This window comes from Fusarium pseudograminearum, chromosome 3 (genome assembly GCF_000303195.2).
Source record: "Fusarium pseudograminearum CS3096 chromosome 3, whole genome shotgun sequence".
NCBI lineage: Eukaryota > Fungi > Ascomycota > Sordariomycetes > Hypocreales > Nectriaceae > Fusarium > Fusarium pseudograminearum.
This window is the reverse complement of record NC_031953.1, coordinates 1,380,191-1,397,848: the sequence shown is the minus strand read 5'-3', so window position 1 is coordinate 1,397,848 and position 17,658 is coordinate 1,380,191. Positions and strand designations below refer to the sequence as shown.

Here is a 17,658-nt window from a genome sequence, read left to right as displayed (position 1 = left end):
AATATAAGCTAGTATAAGCTAGTATAAGTAATAACTTTTAAAGGCTGCCTCTATATAGAGGTCCCTATTAAAAGTAGTATCTATATACTAAATTAATACTAATAATATACTATAGGTATACTATTAGTAAATAAAGGAAGGATAATTTATTATTAGCTAGGCTAAGCCTAGTGCCTTAAGGGCACTAAGTCTAACTAAGCTAGGTTAAAATATCTCTATATCTAACCTACTGTATCTTTTGCAGCAGATTATATATTATAAATATATAAAAATATACTAGTAAGGGACTAGCTTATACTAATAAGAATAAAAATAAGGTAAAAAAAAAAATACTTCCTTAATTATATATTAACCCTTACCTTTAAGGTATTTATTTCCTCTTTTTAAATTAATAATTTTTTAAATATATTAAAAGATTCTTTTTATTTAAGCCTTTACTTTCTCTTATAATATAGCTATTTATATAGCCTCTTATTTATAAATAGCTTTAATATAACTACCTATATAACTTTTCTTTATTATTTCCCTTTTTAAATAAAGTTAAATAGCCTTTATAATATTTAAATTAAAGCTATTTTTATATTAAAAAAGCCTTTATATACTTATAAGGTTAAAAACTTATTATTATATATAATAAGTATATAAAGGTATTTTATTTTCTTATATAATTATATTAAGCTTTTTTTCCTTATATAGCTATATAAAAGAAAATAATTTTAAAATTAAAACCTTTTATTAATATTATTACTAATTAATATTATTTTTAACTTTTAAGCTTTTTTTATTTTTAGCTTAAGTTTATAATTAAAATCCTTAAAGATAACTATTAAATTTATCTTTTTTTTTTTAATTTTTAAAATTTAATAATAATAAAGACTTTTCTTATTATATAAAAAGGCCTTTTAAAAGATAAACTTTATAGCTTCTTTTTACTTCTTATAAATATAGCTATAAAGAGAATACTTATTAAGTCTCTATTAAATATAATAGCTATTTTATTAATATAAAAATATTATAAAGGTTTATTTAATTAAATTATTAATTATTAATCCTTTAAAATTTAATCTTTATAAATAATATATTAAATAAGATATTTATTTTATATCTTTTTAATTAAATTAAACTTTTTTATTAATTTTATCTTTTAAAATTTAAATAAGATAAATATTTAATAAACTATTAATATAAATACCTTAAAATTTATCTTATTAAGCTTATTAATTATATTAATATAAGTTTTTTCCTTTTTAAAATAATTATATTATATTTTATTAATAGCTTATTATTTAGCTTTTTTTATTACCTTTTTTAAATAATTATTATAAAAGATATTTTTAAGATATTTATTTTTTAAAATTACTAATAGATTATAAGGATTAAATCTTCTCTTAATTATATAAATATATATTTAATTAACTTAATAAATTAAAAGATTTAATAAATAAGCTATATTAATAGAGGTCTTACTGCTATAAGGTACCTTAAGAGAAACTATAAAGATATAAGTTATAATATTTATTATTTAAATTATAGTAAAAGTAGCTTTAAGTATATTAAGAATATTAATAAATCAATTAAAAGCTTATAAAAGGTCTATAGAAGGTATATAGGCAATAGAATCCTTAACTGCAATTTCGCTTCTTTTTCTAGCTTCCGAGAGGCCCCTATTACAAGCAGGGGTTAAAGACACCACTTTTGACAGGGACCTCTGTATCTGACTAGTCTAATTAGTTTAGTGAGCTATGATTTTCTTGCTTATTTAATATCAATCTCACAACTATTCCGAGGCTTGACCTTCTCTGTCCAACTCATGGGAGACTTTGACAGACGATGTGACCAGGCGCGGAAACGATCGACAGGGATACCCCCAGGCCCTGGAAACGAAACAGGAAATATATGCGGCCGCCGTTGGCATCATCTGGTGGGTGACTGTAGGTGAGCTACGGTGCAGTAAACGAGATCAATCCAAGGCAATACGTGAATCTGTTAAGAACGGTATCCTCGATAAACGGTAGGGATAGGTTTTGGTAGTGTTTTTTTCAGCTTCACGCCAAGTGAGTTTATGATGCCAGTCACCTACGTCTATCCCCTGCTCGTGCTTCTCGCTTCTGTACGGCTTACCTGACGATGCATGCATATTCATCGAAAGCATGGATAATTATGTGTGAAAGTTCCACCTTGGAGACGCATTTGTCCGCGCACGGGCACGCAAAGCCAAACTCTCAACGAATGAAGCGATATAAACAGGTGGCGAGCAATTGATGATCTGCTTTCTAAAATATAGTTTCTCCAATAATTAGCAAGATCATCGAATGCTGCAGATTTGTTTCAGATGGAGAAGTGGCAAGTGGTTTCCATGAATGGAGTCTTATGCAATGACAGGAGTCAGAGGATGGACAAGGGTCGGATACGAAGCGAGCCGTTGACTTTGGAGACAACTGTTGGATGTATATTGATACTATGCACCAATAATAATAACAAACCTGTTATCAATGCTGTCGCCACTGGTTCATGAAGATAACCGTTGGATAGTCAGGTTAGGTATTGAGTGACATATCCCCCTGCTGGCTTGAGCTGAAAGCTGCATATAGACTATGTATGTAATAATACCAGAATTATACCTTGGCGACGGTCTATCGCACGCATAGCCTTCACCTGTTCGTTTTGTGGTATTGGTGATGGATCCAAGTCCCTCATTCTAATCATAGAGTATAGATGTACCGGTACCGACACTATTATCTCGCTAAGCAACAGTACGTAATTACCGTTCCTCGTCAGCAACTACCAAACTACCGGGCGACCATGGACTACTGCAAGACTACCTCCTAGGACTAGGACTATATCTAGTTAGATCCACTCTCTACTCTTTTCAATACGCTATTGAGTCCGCCGAGCGTTTCAAGTGTCCCCCAGATGGCCTCATTCACGAACCAACAGACAATCTTGACATACCTGCATACCTACTGCAAAAGCACTAAACCCCAATTCTTCATCCACAGACAATTCGCTCAAAAATCTCTTTCTCCAGTCTAATCCTGTCGATCATCTTGACTAATGGCTGAAGATATCCTTTATTGTTTCAATATGCGATATGCATCTCTGGGCTCAAGTAAAAGGGCGGCGCTCAGGCAATACTGTACTTTGTTATGGCTTGATATTACCTATCATCTCGTATAGTAGTCACCTGTATGCTCTCGTTCTTACTGATCATTCTTCAACTGCAACATCCTTGGCTAACGAGCTTTGCTTCTTTTCTTCTTTTCAAGGTGGGATTAACCAACGGTCTACGCCAAGTCTGGTCCTTTGCCCCGGACCCTGTTCTCCTATCCCGTCCTCCTGATCCCCGTTTAATTAAAGCACCATGTTGATAGCATGTCCATGTCCATGTCCATTGTACACATTCTTATCAACCTTTTTCGTTTCCTTCTCACAAATCCCTCACTCGTCATGACGATTGATCATTATATCCATTCATCCCCTTTGGCGCACTTGCCCACGTGTACTCTAAGCTTCCAATAGTATCTCAAACCCCGGCCTGCCAAAGCTACACAGACACTGTGAAGCTGGCCGTTAGTTTCTCCGTGGCTTGAGCCCCCCCTTATCGAGGCGAGAGATGAGAGAGATTGTCAATGGGGCGCGCCGCTCGGCCTCGTCTCGTCTCGTCATCAGCTAGACAGCACTTGCCTGTCGATCCTCCTCTCGCTACCGACTCGAGGAAAATTCGACATCTCACGTTTTATGGCGCCGAATGTCTTGGCCTTTGTGGACATTCGGACTTGAGCGTGAGACCTAATTATAAGTCTCAGGTATTCATTCCGCATAGATTTCCCGTTTGGTTGCACTACGAGAAGCCTTGTTTGTTTTCCGTATTGGAGAATACAATGTCCATTCAATCGACACTTGTGTAAACACTTTGTCTTGGCTTGACTTTATGTACATGTACAAAACATCAGCCATGTTTTATCTCCTGTGCCTCTCATGTGCCTTGCAAACAAATTACAGTGCTCACACAATACGCCGCATGTGTTCGACTCGCCGCATCGAGCTGCAGTTGAGTTCCGTTGTTTCCGAACATGAGACAAAACAAGGATATTAATAATGTGATATTGTTCCATCCAGGAATGCCGTTCCAGGGTAAACTGCCTAAATGGTGTTGCAAACATGCAGTGCAACCAACCAGTTCGTGACTCGTGACTCTTGTCTATCAGTCTATCAACATACCAAACCACCCGCAACATAAACAAAATGGCATCATTCTTCGCCAAACACGATGACGATGTGAAGTAGAATTCGTCAGCTGCTTCGCATCAACCATCACCTGGTCGAGCGCATCAGGTACAAGAGCTCCTGCACAGCTTGCTGCGTAGTGTGCGCTGGAGTGAACATTCGAGTAACCAGTTCGATACCCTCCAAGTCGATTTTTGTTCTTGAAGGAAGTATGGTCCCCACCGCACCCGAGCCGACGCATGATTCCCGATAAACAATCTCAGGCCTGCAGCATCCAGAGTCTCTGGGTTCAAAGTCGGCATCAACCCAGGCCAGGGGGACCTGCTTGTTGCGGGAGATGGACAAGATATTCTCAAGCTCTCGCCGACCCTCGGAGTTGTTCAACAGACAAGCTGCCAGAACTATCGGGTGCCCTTCATCTGCAGACTTCAACACCTGCTCTATATAAACTGACCGCAGCTCTCGTTCAATCAGGTCGGAGCTGGGTGGCTTGCCCATGATATAGCTGTCGATTATCTGAGTTCTGGGGTCGACAAGCTGTGACTCAAGGGCTCCAAAGACGGCGGCCTTTGTCAAGGCCGAGGCTCCATTAAAGATCACAACCTTGCCCTTCGGTGAGGCAACTGCAGGAACCTCGACCGTACGGATTCCGAATGTCCGGCCGGCGGTTAAGTGTATGGTGGTCATGATGTGGTATCGTCGGGTTTATAGTCTTTCCAATGTGGTAGTTGACGAAGAGCGCCGGTAGAGGGTGTGCAACTCGAGAGTATGAAGATGTTTTGAGAATCTGGTCATGTGGAAAAGTTGAGTACCACAAATAAAAGGCTTATTCTTGTCTATATATATTCTCCAGGGAAAGCTTCGTCTACGCGACGGTAAGCAAATAGCCTTTCGGTTGCTGTCCGTAATCTCTATTTCCGAACGTGACTTCGAAACTTACACGACAAACTCGTATACACTTGGGCGTATATAAATCTATAAACCTGTGGATATAAGCAAGAAGACTGATTCGTACCTGGCATGTTCTTCTTAATCGAACAACGTCTCTAATTTCTGGTAGATAAGCACCACGGCTCTATAGCGGTATCACCACGTTAAAACGGATAGTCAAACTCAGCTCGAAGCTGCAGATTAACCTATATATACACCACTTACCTGCAAGAGGTTCTAGCGAAGAAAGATGACCATTTAGCGAAGCCATCAAAACCCTTGTTCATCCCTTTTACGAAACCCCTTTGTTATACAGGAATGAAATAGTAATACGCACGAGTAAACACTATGCTTTCAGAAATGTACATCAATCCGAAGATTAACAATAGATAGATGAAAGGATAATATATATACCAGAGTTGAACTTTTGACTTTAGAGGTCGGATGATTGGCTCCGGTTTGTCAACACGAGGGTGAACTGTATTTCAGGACTTCATTTTTACCCAATCAACACATCGAATCAACATATAGGACCGCGTGATATGTTAAAAAGGGCCTTCAGATACCGTGATATATCCAGATTTTGAACAATGTTTTACATGCGTGTGCTATCGTCGAGTTCCCATCGCGGAGTCAACATGTAAATTTAACACTATAGCCTTCCCTGTTGTGCGTAAGTCAGGTGTCTAAAATTGACTCAACCGTTAGCAGTTCTCTGTCTCATATTTTTCTCACAACAAGTAGATAATATGAAATCTTTGGTAAAGGTTTACGATGTTTCAAAGAGATATTATGAATGACAAGACACTTTGCACCTTGACGAAAAGAGAAGTGACCTTAACAGTAGGGCCCTAGAAGAACAACAGTAGAGATGACAGTAGCCAAGTTCAGTAAGGCTGCAGGACTCTTAGAAGTGGTATCTATCGTCAAGCTTCCTATTCATACAGCACAAAACCATGTTTAGTAAAGCCACACCGAAAAGTTCCCGGCCACATAGAACATAGCATGTGAATAGGATTGGTGTTCTCAACCACTAATGACTAGTATAATGGAATTTAGGTTATATGTATCATCATAAGGAAGTAGCTTTGATATGTGGAATTCAATGGCTCAAGTATATCTCATTGTGCTATCAAGTATGCATAAGCTACCTAACAAAGGAGCTCGCTGCCTATAATTCATGATAGAAATTTCACTCCAAAGCTTTCCGATTGCGTGATGTTGATACCAGTCACATGTCAAATTTCATAAAAAAGAAAATTCTATTAGCTCATTTTAAGTCTTTCAAAGTCAACATCCTCCAACAAAGACAATCCCTTCCACCAGAAGCGTATCCTTCACATGTAGATTTTGAGGGAATGCCCAACCATGACAATGACATGCTTGGATCGGCCACCTCAGTCTTCCGTCCATCTCTTACAATAGAGGATAACATGATACCCTTTCAGCGCGCTAGCAAAGTACCTGGAACGAACAATGCTCAAAGCTGGGTTTCGCACTGATGCGTCCTGCGAAGAAGCAAGGTCATATCTGGGATACAAACCAGGAGAGGCACATGTGACGCCGAGAGTAACAGGCCCAAACATAACCCTTTCTGGACTCTCGCGGCATCCAGAACTCCAAGAAGCAACAAGGGAGTAGAAATACAACGAGAAACCCCGTATTTTCAAAAACAATCCCGTAATTAAAAAGAAACAAGGAGGGTATAAATGTGCTTTGCAGTGACTGCGGTCATCAAACTAATGACGCCATAGTCGTGACAGCGAGATGTTTACTGGTTGATCTTCTCATTGATGGTGTTGGTAGTGTCTGCCTTCTTCTGGTGCAAGAAAGAGCTCAACCAAGAGAGTGTCTCGTTGCTGACGACGAGAACGGTGGTAACGGCAGCCTTTCCATGGGCGACGAGACCTCCCTGCTCAACCTTCTTGATTTCAGAGTTGTAGACCTGGAAGACATGGTCCTTGCCCTCAAGGCCCTTCTGGAGAGGAAACATGATGAGAGCGCGGGTATCTTGGTAGAGCTCATCGGTGGGCTTCTTGACAACAGGAAACTTCTCGTCGATGCGATCGAGGGTCTTATCGCCTAGGTTGTCGACCTTCTGGACGTAAGGTGAGACATACTGGTAGCCTCTGGAAAAGTAGGGAACGACGGGAGCAGCAAAGGTCTGGTAGGCGGCGTCACTAAGTCTGATGGAGCGCTGACCGAGTTCGTTGGACTTGAAGGTGTGGACGCCGTCGCTGATAACAGGGTAGTTGAGGAGATGCTGCGAGAGTGTTAGTTTACTGCAGAGAAGTGACACTGGTTTTACTCACTTGGATGAAAGCAGAGTACTGAGCAGGGCTCACGTCGCCGTTGACTTGGTGAGACATGGTGATGTTTGTAGGTTGATCGCGGAAAATCGGTACAAATCGAAGGGACGATATGAGGTCGCAAGGTTCAAGACGAAGTCAATTGCTCGGTTGCGTAGATACCAGGTCGAAGGAACAATCGAATAGCGTAAGGTAGTAGAGAAGCTTGGAACAGAGTTAAACCAGGTTATGTAAGAGGGTAGAGCTTCAGGGAAGGTGGTGTAAGGTGGAAGAAGTTGGGCGAGGAGGGGAAGCGGGATGGTCGCAATTGAAGAGAGCCTGCAGAGACTAAAAAGCAGCAGCCGGGAAAGAGATGACGAGGAGGAGACAGCTGAGAGAATAATTCGGGAAGCTTATGAAGGAGGGTGTGTGATGTCAGAGACGAGGAGGGGAGTATGGAATTGAGAGTTGGTTGATGGGACGCCACAGAAAGAATGTTAGGTTTGGCACTTACCTAGAGGTTTGATGATGATCTAGAGTCAGGCACTCGGGAGAAGAAGAAGGGGAACAAGTTGGCAAGGGTTCCGTCTAGTACTTAATAAATGCGCCGATGGATAGATGCAACCTACCCAGGGAAGTAGGGGGTCGACGAGACCGGAAAGTAACCCACCCTCACGAAAACGTCGAGGTCCAATTGTTGCAGCTGTTTTTTCGCCATCGCAAGCAGTTGGAGATGATGTCCAGGTTTGCATGTGCTAGAGAAAACATGTGCTTGTACTAGACCAGGTATCTTTTAGAGCTATTTTGGGTGAGTGGATACTTGACGTAGCTTGGATGGTTTTGTACTTGAGCAATCTGTGGCTGATTCCATCCATGCCTTGAATCATTTGTTTTTGTTTCTCACGAGTCTCCCTTTTGATCCGGAGGGACAAGAAGAGATGGAGAGATAGACAGAGATAGAGACGGTCATGCTAGACATGTGCCGTAAATGAAATTTCAGCCACGATTTCAACTGATAGTCTCGTTATCTCATGATAATTGCTCATCAATCAGTCAATCCTCTGTACCTGGTAGTGGGGTCCATGTCCATGCTGTTGGTCTTTTGTCGTTTGTGACACCACCAGAGCTCAACATGATGGGTCGACTCAGCCGCATGCCCTGCATCTAAAGTGCTCATTCCTCGTTTCACTTGTCTCTTTGATTAATTGAGCAGGTATGGATTTGGTTGCTACTCGCTTAAGTCGTCCCTGCCATGCAGCAAAATAAATGCAGGTGCAGGTGGAAGTGGAAGTGGTTTACATGTGAAAGTGGCTCCCACCTTCCCTTTCCCCTGCCCCTCACCCCACACTCACTTTCACTTTCACTCACTCACATTCTCACTCACACTCTCGCACTAGCAATAAACGCTTCCCTTTTTTCCCCAAACATCAAATCAAGATGCTCAATTCAAATTCAAGCTCCTCAACAATTTATCTTGCCAAGTTACTCCGTTGCTGACATCTATGACAATCGCCACACCAGCATCGACGCCATGCATTCTTGGCGTTGATCACAAATGACAAGAAAAGCAGCTGCAGTTGGCATAAGAAAGCTGTGTTCATTTTGGGTATCCCGAGAACATGAGATCTATCAGTTCAGGGCATATACACCGATCTTCACAGCCGCATACATTTACAAGCTTATCAGTATCCTCAAAAAGCTCTATTGACACATGAAGATGAAGGGAATGGACGGAGTTAAGAACTCCGAAATCCCATGGAGTACTATGCGTTACAAATACTACACAATGCAATGCAATGTATAAGCAGATAATACAATTCCATCGTCATGATGCGTTTCTATACGACGCCTGTCCAAATCCGCGTCCTCTCTCATGCGTCAACAAGCGCTCGGTCACCGGCTAATCCCCGACTGAGGCTTATCTCAAAGTCTATTAAGCTACAACACAGCAGTCTGGGTAGCAATAGCAACCAGCCAGAACTCGAATCCCTGATCCGCATCGTCGGTTGCAACCAAACAAACCCGTATCAGCTCATTACCTCTAAACCTTCCTCGTTGCGGAGTAACAACCCGCACACACGAGGGGCCGCATACGTTACTCAGTTGGTGCGGCCGCCCTGTGAAGTGTTTGTGCTCTCGCAAATCCAAAGGCATTGATAAGAAACCAACCATCCTGTTGTCCGACATGACTGATGTCGTTCCATCTGCCGCGGCTCAGTCCGATATTAGACACGAGCTTAACGGATGGCCTCGGAAGCCAAGCTAAAATAATCGAGCTTGTTTCCAGAAAAGCGGCTCTGCCCCAGCACGTTCGAGTCCCATGGCTGCGAACTTGATTCCTCTTTCGAACATATTTCCTTTGCCGCATCACGTTGATGGGATCGCTCTTATTACCTTATCGACCGATCAGCTGGCTCAGAGCCCCAAGGATCCCTTGCTCGATGCCCGAACCGAACCCCCCTGCTACGTGGCATGCATTTCCTTCTTGTCCCCTGTCACTAAAGTCCTCCACTCGCAGCCACTTTCACATGTCAGAAATACAACATTGGGTTATGGTCTGTGAAATCATCAACGATTAGACATGAGAGCCCCCTTCAAAGTCTCAACCAGACTGGACGAGCTTCCCATGTAACCCTGATCGGCCTTGTCTCCAGCGTCTTATTGCGCATGATGGACAATGCCAAAAATGCAAGATGGTGTCTGTCATCTCTTAGTGGCACCGATCTACGCGCCAACATTCCTCTCTCCAAACCACGGAGATTTTTAGCAGTTGTTGTTCAACGGCACACCGCAGAGGAACTGTTGGATGATTTCCTGATATCGGGATTTCGCAGCGTCTCTTGTCGGCTTATCTGTAGCGAGAACTCTCCTCCTGCATACTCCACGTCTTTCCGGCATGCCGTGATAGCTGCAGCAGACAGCCTCTGTGAGTTCCGTTACTCCGCAACTTGGTGAACGACGAATGTCTAAAAATCTCGACGCATCACATGTGTTAGGTTGATTGATCTTCCTGTCGCTATTCCTATCGTGAAAATAGCAGCTGAACCCGACGGCATATCTTTTGACTTGTCAGGAGATGTGGGTCTCTCCGCCTTGCATCCAATCTGGAGCTAACGTTAGTTGACAGCCCTACATAACTTATATGTTGTTCCCTTCCTTGACATCTCCAAGAGCCGCTCGCCTTGATTGATCTAGGATCAAGATCTTGGCGGCTGTGGGTATACACATACTCGAGGCCCTCCCCCACTTCTGTCGTCTTTACCGCAAGGACGGTTCGCGACTCTCGCCGAGTTTCCCGGGCTGCATATTCGCGGCAGAGCCTTGTGAGCGCCTGGAGCTATCTCACACGCTCCTTCAATATTCACCCAAGAACAGGCAGATACTCAAAGTTCCTGCGTTTCCTGACAACTTGCCAACTCATTCGTACCTTTTTGAGTTAATTACGGGTTGTCAGGATATTGGTAAAAGAATATCTTGTTTACTATTGGAGTTGTTTGGGTGCTGACAACAACCTCGTCCACTAACTACCTAGCATAGTACAGTGCTGACATGACGTATCAGACCGCACGGTAGGCACGCACAGATGGAGTTTACCGCCGCGTTCTTATATGAAGATCTCCCAGTGTCTCAGTTGAGCGCACACAGTCGTCATATCTATATCAACATTCAGTTGAAGAGGGACGTGTCCTACAAATCAATACGTCGGCTTCTCTCATCAAAGCCCAATTGGTTGCGCATCCCTTTAGCCGGCGATCTGTGGCTGGCTGTACAACTGTCAGGTGCGAAAATTATGGACTATTGAGCTGCACGCTGTGATAGATCACCGTGGTCCTTCCTGTGTCAGTGGTTACCGCATATTCGGTGCATCACATGTGCCCCCATGAAGATTAAATGTGCGTCACAAAAAATTGTTGGAACAACCTGACGGGTATATTTGTTGCTATATCTCACTTGAATCACCTATCTCAGTCGTTTTCATTCATCGTTCTCTCGGTTCCGCGCCGTGAATTGTTCATTTCTGTGTTACCTTTGGGTACGATATCAGTATCAGATCAAGTCCTACCATGAAGTCCTACAGCCTTGTCGCATTGGCGTTGATCGCCAATCCTTCTTATTGCCTTAACAAGGGCGAAAACATCCATCTTCAATGGTCGCTATGTGACCGAGACGCAGCAGCCGTTCTGGAGAAGCTGGGCGAAGAAGTTCGTGCGCCTTACAAACAAAACCCGATCACATATTTCGATACGATGCCGCCAACACACGCGCAGCAAGGCGTGATGTTTCGCACAAAGGTCAACAAAGGTGACCCTTTTTCTGTCATCAAGGTTCGCTTCGATGAGAAACCCGCCCGCCTGCCTCCCGGCGCGGATTGTGTCTGGGACCGATATGGAGACTATATCCCCTATACGTGTGGAGCGCGGTATCTGTTAAGCGACAAGACGAAGGAAATATGGAGCGAGGACCAAGTTCGCTTCGCCGAGAAGTACGACGACATTGACTGGGATGGTCTTGTCCCTTATGGACCATTCCCTGACGGCAAATGGAAGTTGAAGATCTTGGGACACAAATCGAAGCTTGATGATGTTGTAGCTGGAAAATTGCACCTCATGGAGATTGAGCTGTCGACCCCCAAGATTGGATCTGAGGAAGTCTACGATAAGGTGACTAAGTATCTTGAAGAGCACGGAGTGTTGCTCTGTGATCCCCAGCAATCGAAGACGGTGCGGCTATTCCGTGACCGGGGACTTATCGATGGCCAGGCGAGCGAGGAACTGTGAGAACCTGCATGTCTGTGGTTCACCTTTGAGATATGGGGCATGGCATTTCTGGTACCTTGATTTTGTTGAGCGGCTGGAATGCATTGATTCTTCTCGGGCATTTTTTTTTTCCTGCGCTTGGTTTCTTTTGCGTAGCGCGAGGTGCATCGTCAACCTCGATTTACACAGCTGAGGATCCTTGTTTACGATTGTGCTTCATAACGGCCATTACATTATTTTGGGACATGTGGAGGAATATGACAGATAACTAGTTTACTATTTCAATTAATTTTGGTGTTTGGGGACTCTGTTGAGTGAGTCCCCCTGAAGCTCAGTTTCGCATCTGACCACCATTTAACCAGCTGAACTCGTGAACATCAATGTTAGAACATACCTCTTTCAAGTCCATGTTCATCAAAATTTCTAAAATCATGCAACGGGATCCCAAGAACTGCTCGCACTTCTGGTGTAACACTGTTGAGATCTCTGCCCGTTTTCTTTTTATTGAGATCGATAGCTCTGGATCTAGCAGCACACTGTTTTCACAGCTGGCCACGAGTATCAGGGATTTATTTGAGAACAGTCTTGCCCAGGATATCATTGGTGTACTAATTCCTCGACATAAAATCGATTGTGCGGTTTCCAGTGTCTGACTGCATCACCACTTGAGCTACACGTGGAACTGCTCCAACTGCGTAAGATGATCGTCAACAAGATAAGCAAATGGCGATTATTCACTCTTATATTTAATTCTGAAGTCCGTTGTGATGGTATCATGTGAAATTTTAATAAAGGTTCACACAGGGAAGCAAATGCCTTTCGTGTCTGAGTAACCCCTGACTTAGATACTGTAAGATAATTGCCAACGCAAACTTGACGAGAAAACATTGCTTCTCTACCAGCTACCAATTGACCAAACCATGTTGTGCCAACGAGAGACCAAAGGCTACAGCTATTATGTTCACAGCCATGTATTGCTCGGATACGCTTGCTAATACCACTTGTAGCCAAGTCATTTGCGACACAGTCTTGAAGATACTGCCTCGGGCAAGAAAGAAGACTCGCACTTGCTTGATTTCACGCCTCGGGCAAGGACCTCGGTACGAAGTACGTATTTTCACTGAGATTCTTCGGGAAGTACAACTCTATTACACCAATGTGGCTCACTGTCCTCAAACCGTGATTGCCTAGTACCTCCAATCTCTCAGCACGATCCAGTCAAAGACGTATAAATATGCATGCTCTTGCATCACAAAGATCAGGGCAATGAAAAGTCTGCCTTCTAAGCACCAGGCTCGTGTTCGGAAACTCTAGTCCAGAGTTGTGGCTCGGGTTTCCACTGTATTGACAGGTACTCCCAAGTTTGTTGAGTCTGGCCTAGAGCGACATAAACAGACTCCTTAGCATTTACTTATACTCTAAGCAATCACTTCTGTCCAAAGTATGTGAGAGACAGCCCACTCTTAGATACCATCAGTATCGGTTGAGGGGCCTGGGATCGTCATCTTTAATAGAAACTGTACCACGGCTGCCATACCAAACGCCATTGTGATTAGGACAATCGAATCCCACTGAAGGAGATAGAATTCCAAAGAACTTAAGGAGAAGGACAAAAGTCTAAGTGCTCAGGGTGCCCATGGTCTTGTCATCGTCATCGCTTCAAGGTTACACAAACCTACACTTCCCCAGGCATACACAATTACAGAGATGACCTTACATCCAGCCTCGCGAATCTAAAGATAAACTCGATCAAGACACAACCCGGATGGATATCATGTTTGCTATTGAATCAGTCAATGCATACGAAGATAGTCTTTCTTTGTGTCTCTTTCAGCTGCCTTGGTGTCAGTGGAGTACACAATCACAACATGAGAGTGTTTGTTAATATAAATCAATAGTAGTGCTACACAGGGAACAAGGTGTGCGATGCGGTTGCTGGCAAACACCTTGTCTCCAGGACTAAAGTTGCACGTATGCACATCAGTGTTTGCCCCAACCATGTTGATCAGGATACACTCATGAAGCAGAGATATGCCGAGAAGTCACTCCATCTGGGGAAATAGCGTCCCATCGTTTCACTCAAGTCATGAGATTGGAAAAGCACATAGTCGTGAAGAAGATTATCTATTACTAATTCTCAATGAATGCGAGAAGCAAAGTCCACCCCCGAAGTCAGGCCGTAGGCCGGGTATCACCACCATCCCAGAACCCATGTAACCATGAAAGACAACACAGGCCTTGTGTGACGGCAGCACCAGCATGCCGTCTCCCGTCGTCGTCTCTCATGTTACACCACCTCCTCGCCTCACAAACAACATCAAAATCCCGTCCGTTCTCTAACATTTCTTGTCGTGTCCATTAAAGGAGAGATAAGCCGTATGCGTCATTAAAGCCTCGAAAAACCTGCCCTGTCATGTCCATTCACCTCGTTTCCATTTCTCCATAACGTGAAGATTCTTCCGCAAACCGACTCCTTGCACCGAGGAAATATGCTAAGGGTCCCAAAAGATCGAGGTACAGGCGTGAATTATGTAACAAACATGTGCAACGTAAAAGCATTAAACGTCAAAATCGAATCCATCCTTGATTTAGAGGAGGAGCATAGCGAGACCAGCAGCGGCGATGACGCCCATGGGGGCACCGGTCATCTGAGCAACAGCCTATGAACTATTAGTAAATGCTGGAGAATATTGTGGGAGTTTGTGTGTGAACTTACAGCGTTGTCAGTCTCGGTAGAAGAAGCGCTGGCCGACGCCTCAGTGCCGGTAGCAGTGTCAGAGCCCTCGGTGACGGTGGAGGCGTCAGTAACAGTCTCCGAAACAGATCCAGACTCGGACTCAGAACCGGTAGTAACGGTGGTCAGAGTTCGGACGACCTCGGTGCCATCAGTGGTGAATGTGGTGACCTCAGCAGAGTCGGCAGAGTCGGTCTCAGAACCGGTGGTAACGGTGGTCAGAGTTCGAACAACAGCAGTGCCGTCGGTGGTGAAGGTAGTGACCTGAGCGGACTCGGTCTCATCAGAAGCGGAAGCAGAGGCAGAGGCGGTCTCGATGGGCTCGATGATGGTGGATCCACCAGAGGTGTAGGTGGTCAGGGCGACACCGCCGAGGATCTCCTTGATGGTGCTGGTAACCTCATCACCCGCAGAGTTGGTGAAAACACTGGTGTAAGTGCTGACAGAGAGGTCATCCTCGTTGCCGCCAGTGGCAGTGCCGCTGATGGTGGAAACGGCGGAGGTGATAGTAGTGTCACTCTCAACAAGGGTACTGAGGACAGTTCGGACGGCACCAGTGCCAGTAGCAGAGGCCGAGACGGAGCCAGCACTACCAGTAGTAATCTGGACACCAGCTTGGCGGCAGAGCGCAAGGCCGTAGGCGACAACAGCAGCGGCCTGCTCGGAGTTGCAGATAGCAGCGGAGCAGTCACGGAGACCGTAGATGAAGTCCTGGTTGGTGCACAGGCAGCTAACATCACCAGCGTCACATCCAAGCTCCTTGGACTTGGCAGCGCTGACCATGTTGCCAGCACAAGTTTGCTGTGACGAGTTAGCGGTGCGCTATTGGGTATTCGAGATTTTGACTTACACCACACTGGGGCAGGTCGCCGGAGCTCTGGGCAGCGGCGGCAGCAACAAGGCCGAAAACGGTGAGGAGAGAAGACTTCATCTTGACGATTTTGATTGATTGAATCGGAGTCTGAGCAATGTGTTAGTTAAGAACTGAGGCGATCTTTGTAGCGACAGAAAGACGGCGATGGTAACGAAGGTGGGTTTGCGAGCGAAGCAGGTGAATGAGGGGAGCGAGAGGAAGTTGGGTAGTGAATCACTGCCAGCAAGGGCGGCGACCCTGTGAATAAATGAAGTGCGAGCCCAGGAGGCCTGCGCCTGAGGCATGCGAGCGATTTTTGCGTGAGACACCAGGGGACGTGTATCACTTGAGGTATGGAAGAGCCGAGAGCAACGTGTGTAGCCCTGAGCACCTCGCAATGTGATTTCCAGTGCTTGCGTTCCGATGCTGAATTACACAAGCGCAAAAGGTGGAATGAGGGAATCCGGCAAGCAAGCAGGAGGAAGAGGGTATCTGGAACAGGAATCGAGTGATGGTGACTTACAGTAATATGTGACAACGAAGGCGATCGATCTCGTGTGAGAGTGAGACGAAGTGAGACTGGCCTGAAGTTTCTGGGGAGAGGATGTGTGAGGTGTTGGAATGAAGAATCTTGACTGATACTGATGCGGAACAAGAGGGAGAAGTTGTTGCTTTAATAAGGGCAGGCAGGAGTGGGAAGTGGGAGGTGGGAACCAGAATCTTGATCTTGGCGTGACGGTTGTTTACGTTAAGCTGGCAGGTGCGAGGTGTGCTGCGCTGGTGGTATCCGTAAGGCAGGAGCAATTACAAGGCAGGCAAGCTAAAGCTCCCCTGCCCAAAAAAAAAAAAAAAAATACGGTTCCCAACTTGGCATTGGCGGTCTGGCAGGGAAAGCACGGCACGATTTGGCCTGGGCCAACCTCCCTGGGGTTCTGTCTACGTCTACGTCCATCTTGCATTGAGAGGAAACTTCCATCACAAATTGAAGCGTAAATCTGCTAAGTGCGTACCTAACCTTGCTGGTTGGCTTGGAGCGACCCAGCGCGCGGGAGGGGCCCACGCTAGCAGGACCCTAGTAACCGGAGCTAGAGGTCCACTTCACTGGGTACCTACAGCACCGCTAAACTAGACTGCGCGGACCGCCAAAGACACGGACGGAGGCCCCCCTTGTAGGTTATGATGCTGTGCTCATCAATGGCAGAAGGACATTGTGATGAGCCAAGTCTATTACAATTGTTTTTCTTTTTTGCTCCGGGCCTAGGCCACGGAAATTGAGTCAATGCGAGCAATTCATGTTCAGATTCAGACGTCAATGCAGCCGTGAGGTACACGATGAGGTCAGACCATTGGGTGCAATGGGCTGCACAGCACAGCACAGTACAGAGTACTGCAATCATGTACATACTTGGTTTACCCTTGTCAACAATACTTGACCACGTCAGTGAAGTTGATGTAAGTCTTGGTGGCGGTCTCCCAGTTAAGGTGCTTACAAAGGTAGCTGGCATTCTGGCGACTCTTGAACTTGGCGTGGATCCTTTGCTCCGCCGACAAAGTATCGGTATCCTAAGCGAATGCAATGTGTTTGATGCAATTGAAAAATGTTTCAGTATTAGATTACACACATTATCAAGGAGCAGTTGGAGAAGCAACAAGGAAAAGAAGAAGAAGAAAAGCCCCAATAGGTGGGTGGTTGCTGGTACCTACTAACTTGGGTACCTGCTGGGGGGCCCAGGCGGGCTGCCACGCTAGATCGCCAACCACCCGCATCGGTACCCACTTCATGGCGCACAGAGCTTTGGGATACCTCGCAAAACACGATTGACAAAGTAGGTAATATTCGCATGTAGTCTACCTGTTCAACCCAAAACT

The 17,658-nt window shown here is 44.7% G+C and overlaps 4 protein-coding genes across 4 annotated transcripts, besides 10 other annotated features; 1 reads left to right on the top strand and 3 right to left on the bottom strand.

Moving 5' to 3' along the window:
• Positions 1-247: 247 nt before the first annotated feature.
• Positions 248-276: a repeat region.
• A 104-nt stretch (positions 277-380) lies between these two features.
• Positions 381-430: a repeat region.
• Positions 431-550: 120 nt separating this feature from the next.
• Positions 551-677: a repeat region.
• Positions 678-697: 20 nt separating this feature from the next.
• Positions 698-896: a repeat region.
• Positions 897-975: 79 nt separating this feature from the next.
• Positions 976-1,277: a repeat region.
• Positions 1,022-1,327: a repeat region.
• Positions 1,053-1,358: a repeat region.
• Positions 1,143-1,444: a repeat region.
• A 48-nt stretch (positions 1,445-1,492) lies between these two features.
• Positions 1,493-1,532: a repeat region.
• Positions 1,507-1,571: a repeat region.
• Positions 1,572-4,314: 2,743 nt separating this feature from the next.
• Positions 4,315-4,914, bottom strand: FPSE_06579 (uncharacterized protein; the record flags this gene model as incomplete). Its single annotated transcript, XM_009259697.1, has 1 exon — positions 4,315-4,914. The coding sequence occupies one exon, from the start codon at positions 4,912-4,914 to the stop codon at positions 4,315-4,317; it is 600 nt and encodes a 199-aa protein (XP_009257972.1).
• Positions 4,915-6,928: 2,014 nt separating this feature from the next.
• FPSE_06578 (uncharacterized protein) lies at positions 6,929-7,526 on the bottom strand (the record flags this gene model as incomplete). Its single annotated transcript, XM_009259696.1, has 2 exons — positions 6,929-7,420; positions 7,470-7,526. 2 exons carry the CDS (start codon positions 7,524-7,526, stop codon positions 6,929-6,931), a joined length of 549 nt encoding a protein of 182 aa, XP_009257971.1.
• Positions 7,527-11,509: 3,983 nt separating this feature from the next.
• FPSE_06577 (uncharacterized protein) lies at positions 11,510-12,223 on the top strand (the record flags this gene model as incomplete). The annotated part of the gene is made up of 1 exon (XM_009259695.1): positions 11,510-12,223. The coding sequence occupies one exon, from the start codon at positions 11,510-11,512 to the stop codon at positions 12,221-12,223; it is 714 nt and encodes a 237-aa protein (XP_009257970.1).
• A 2,567-nt stretch (positions 12,224-14,790) lies between these two features.
• Positions 14,791-15,867, bottom strand: FPSE_06576 (uncharacterized protein; the record flags this gene model as incomplete). Its single annotated transcript, XM_009259694.1, has 3 exons — positions 14,791-14,862; positions 14,919-15,737; positions 15,787-15,867. 3 exons carry the CDS (start codon positions 15,865-15,867, stop codon positions 14,791-14,793), a joined length of 972 nt encoding a protein of 323 aa, XP_009257969.1.
• Positions 15,868-17,658: the final 1,791 nt, after the last annotated feature.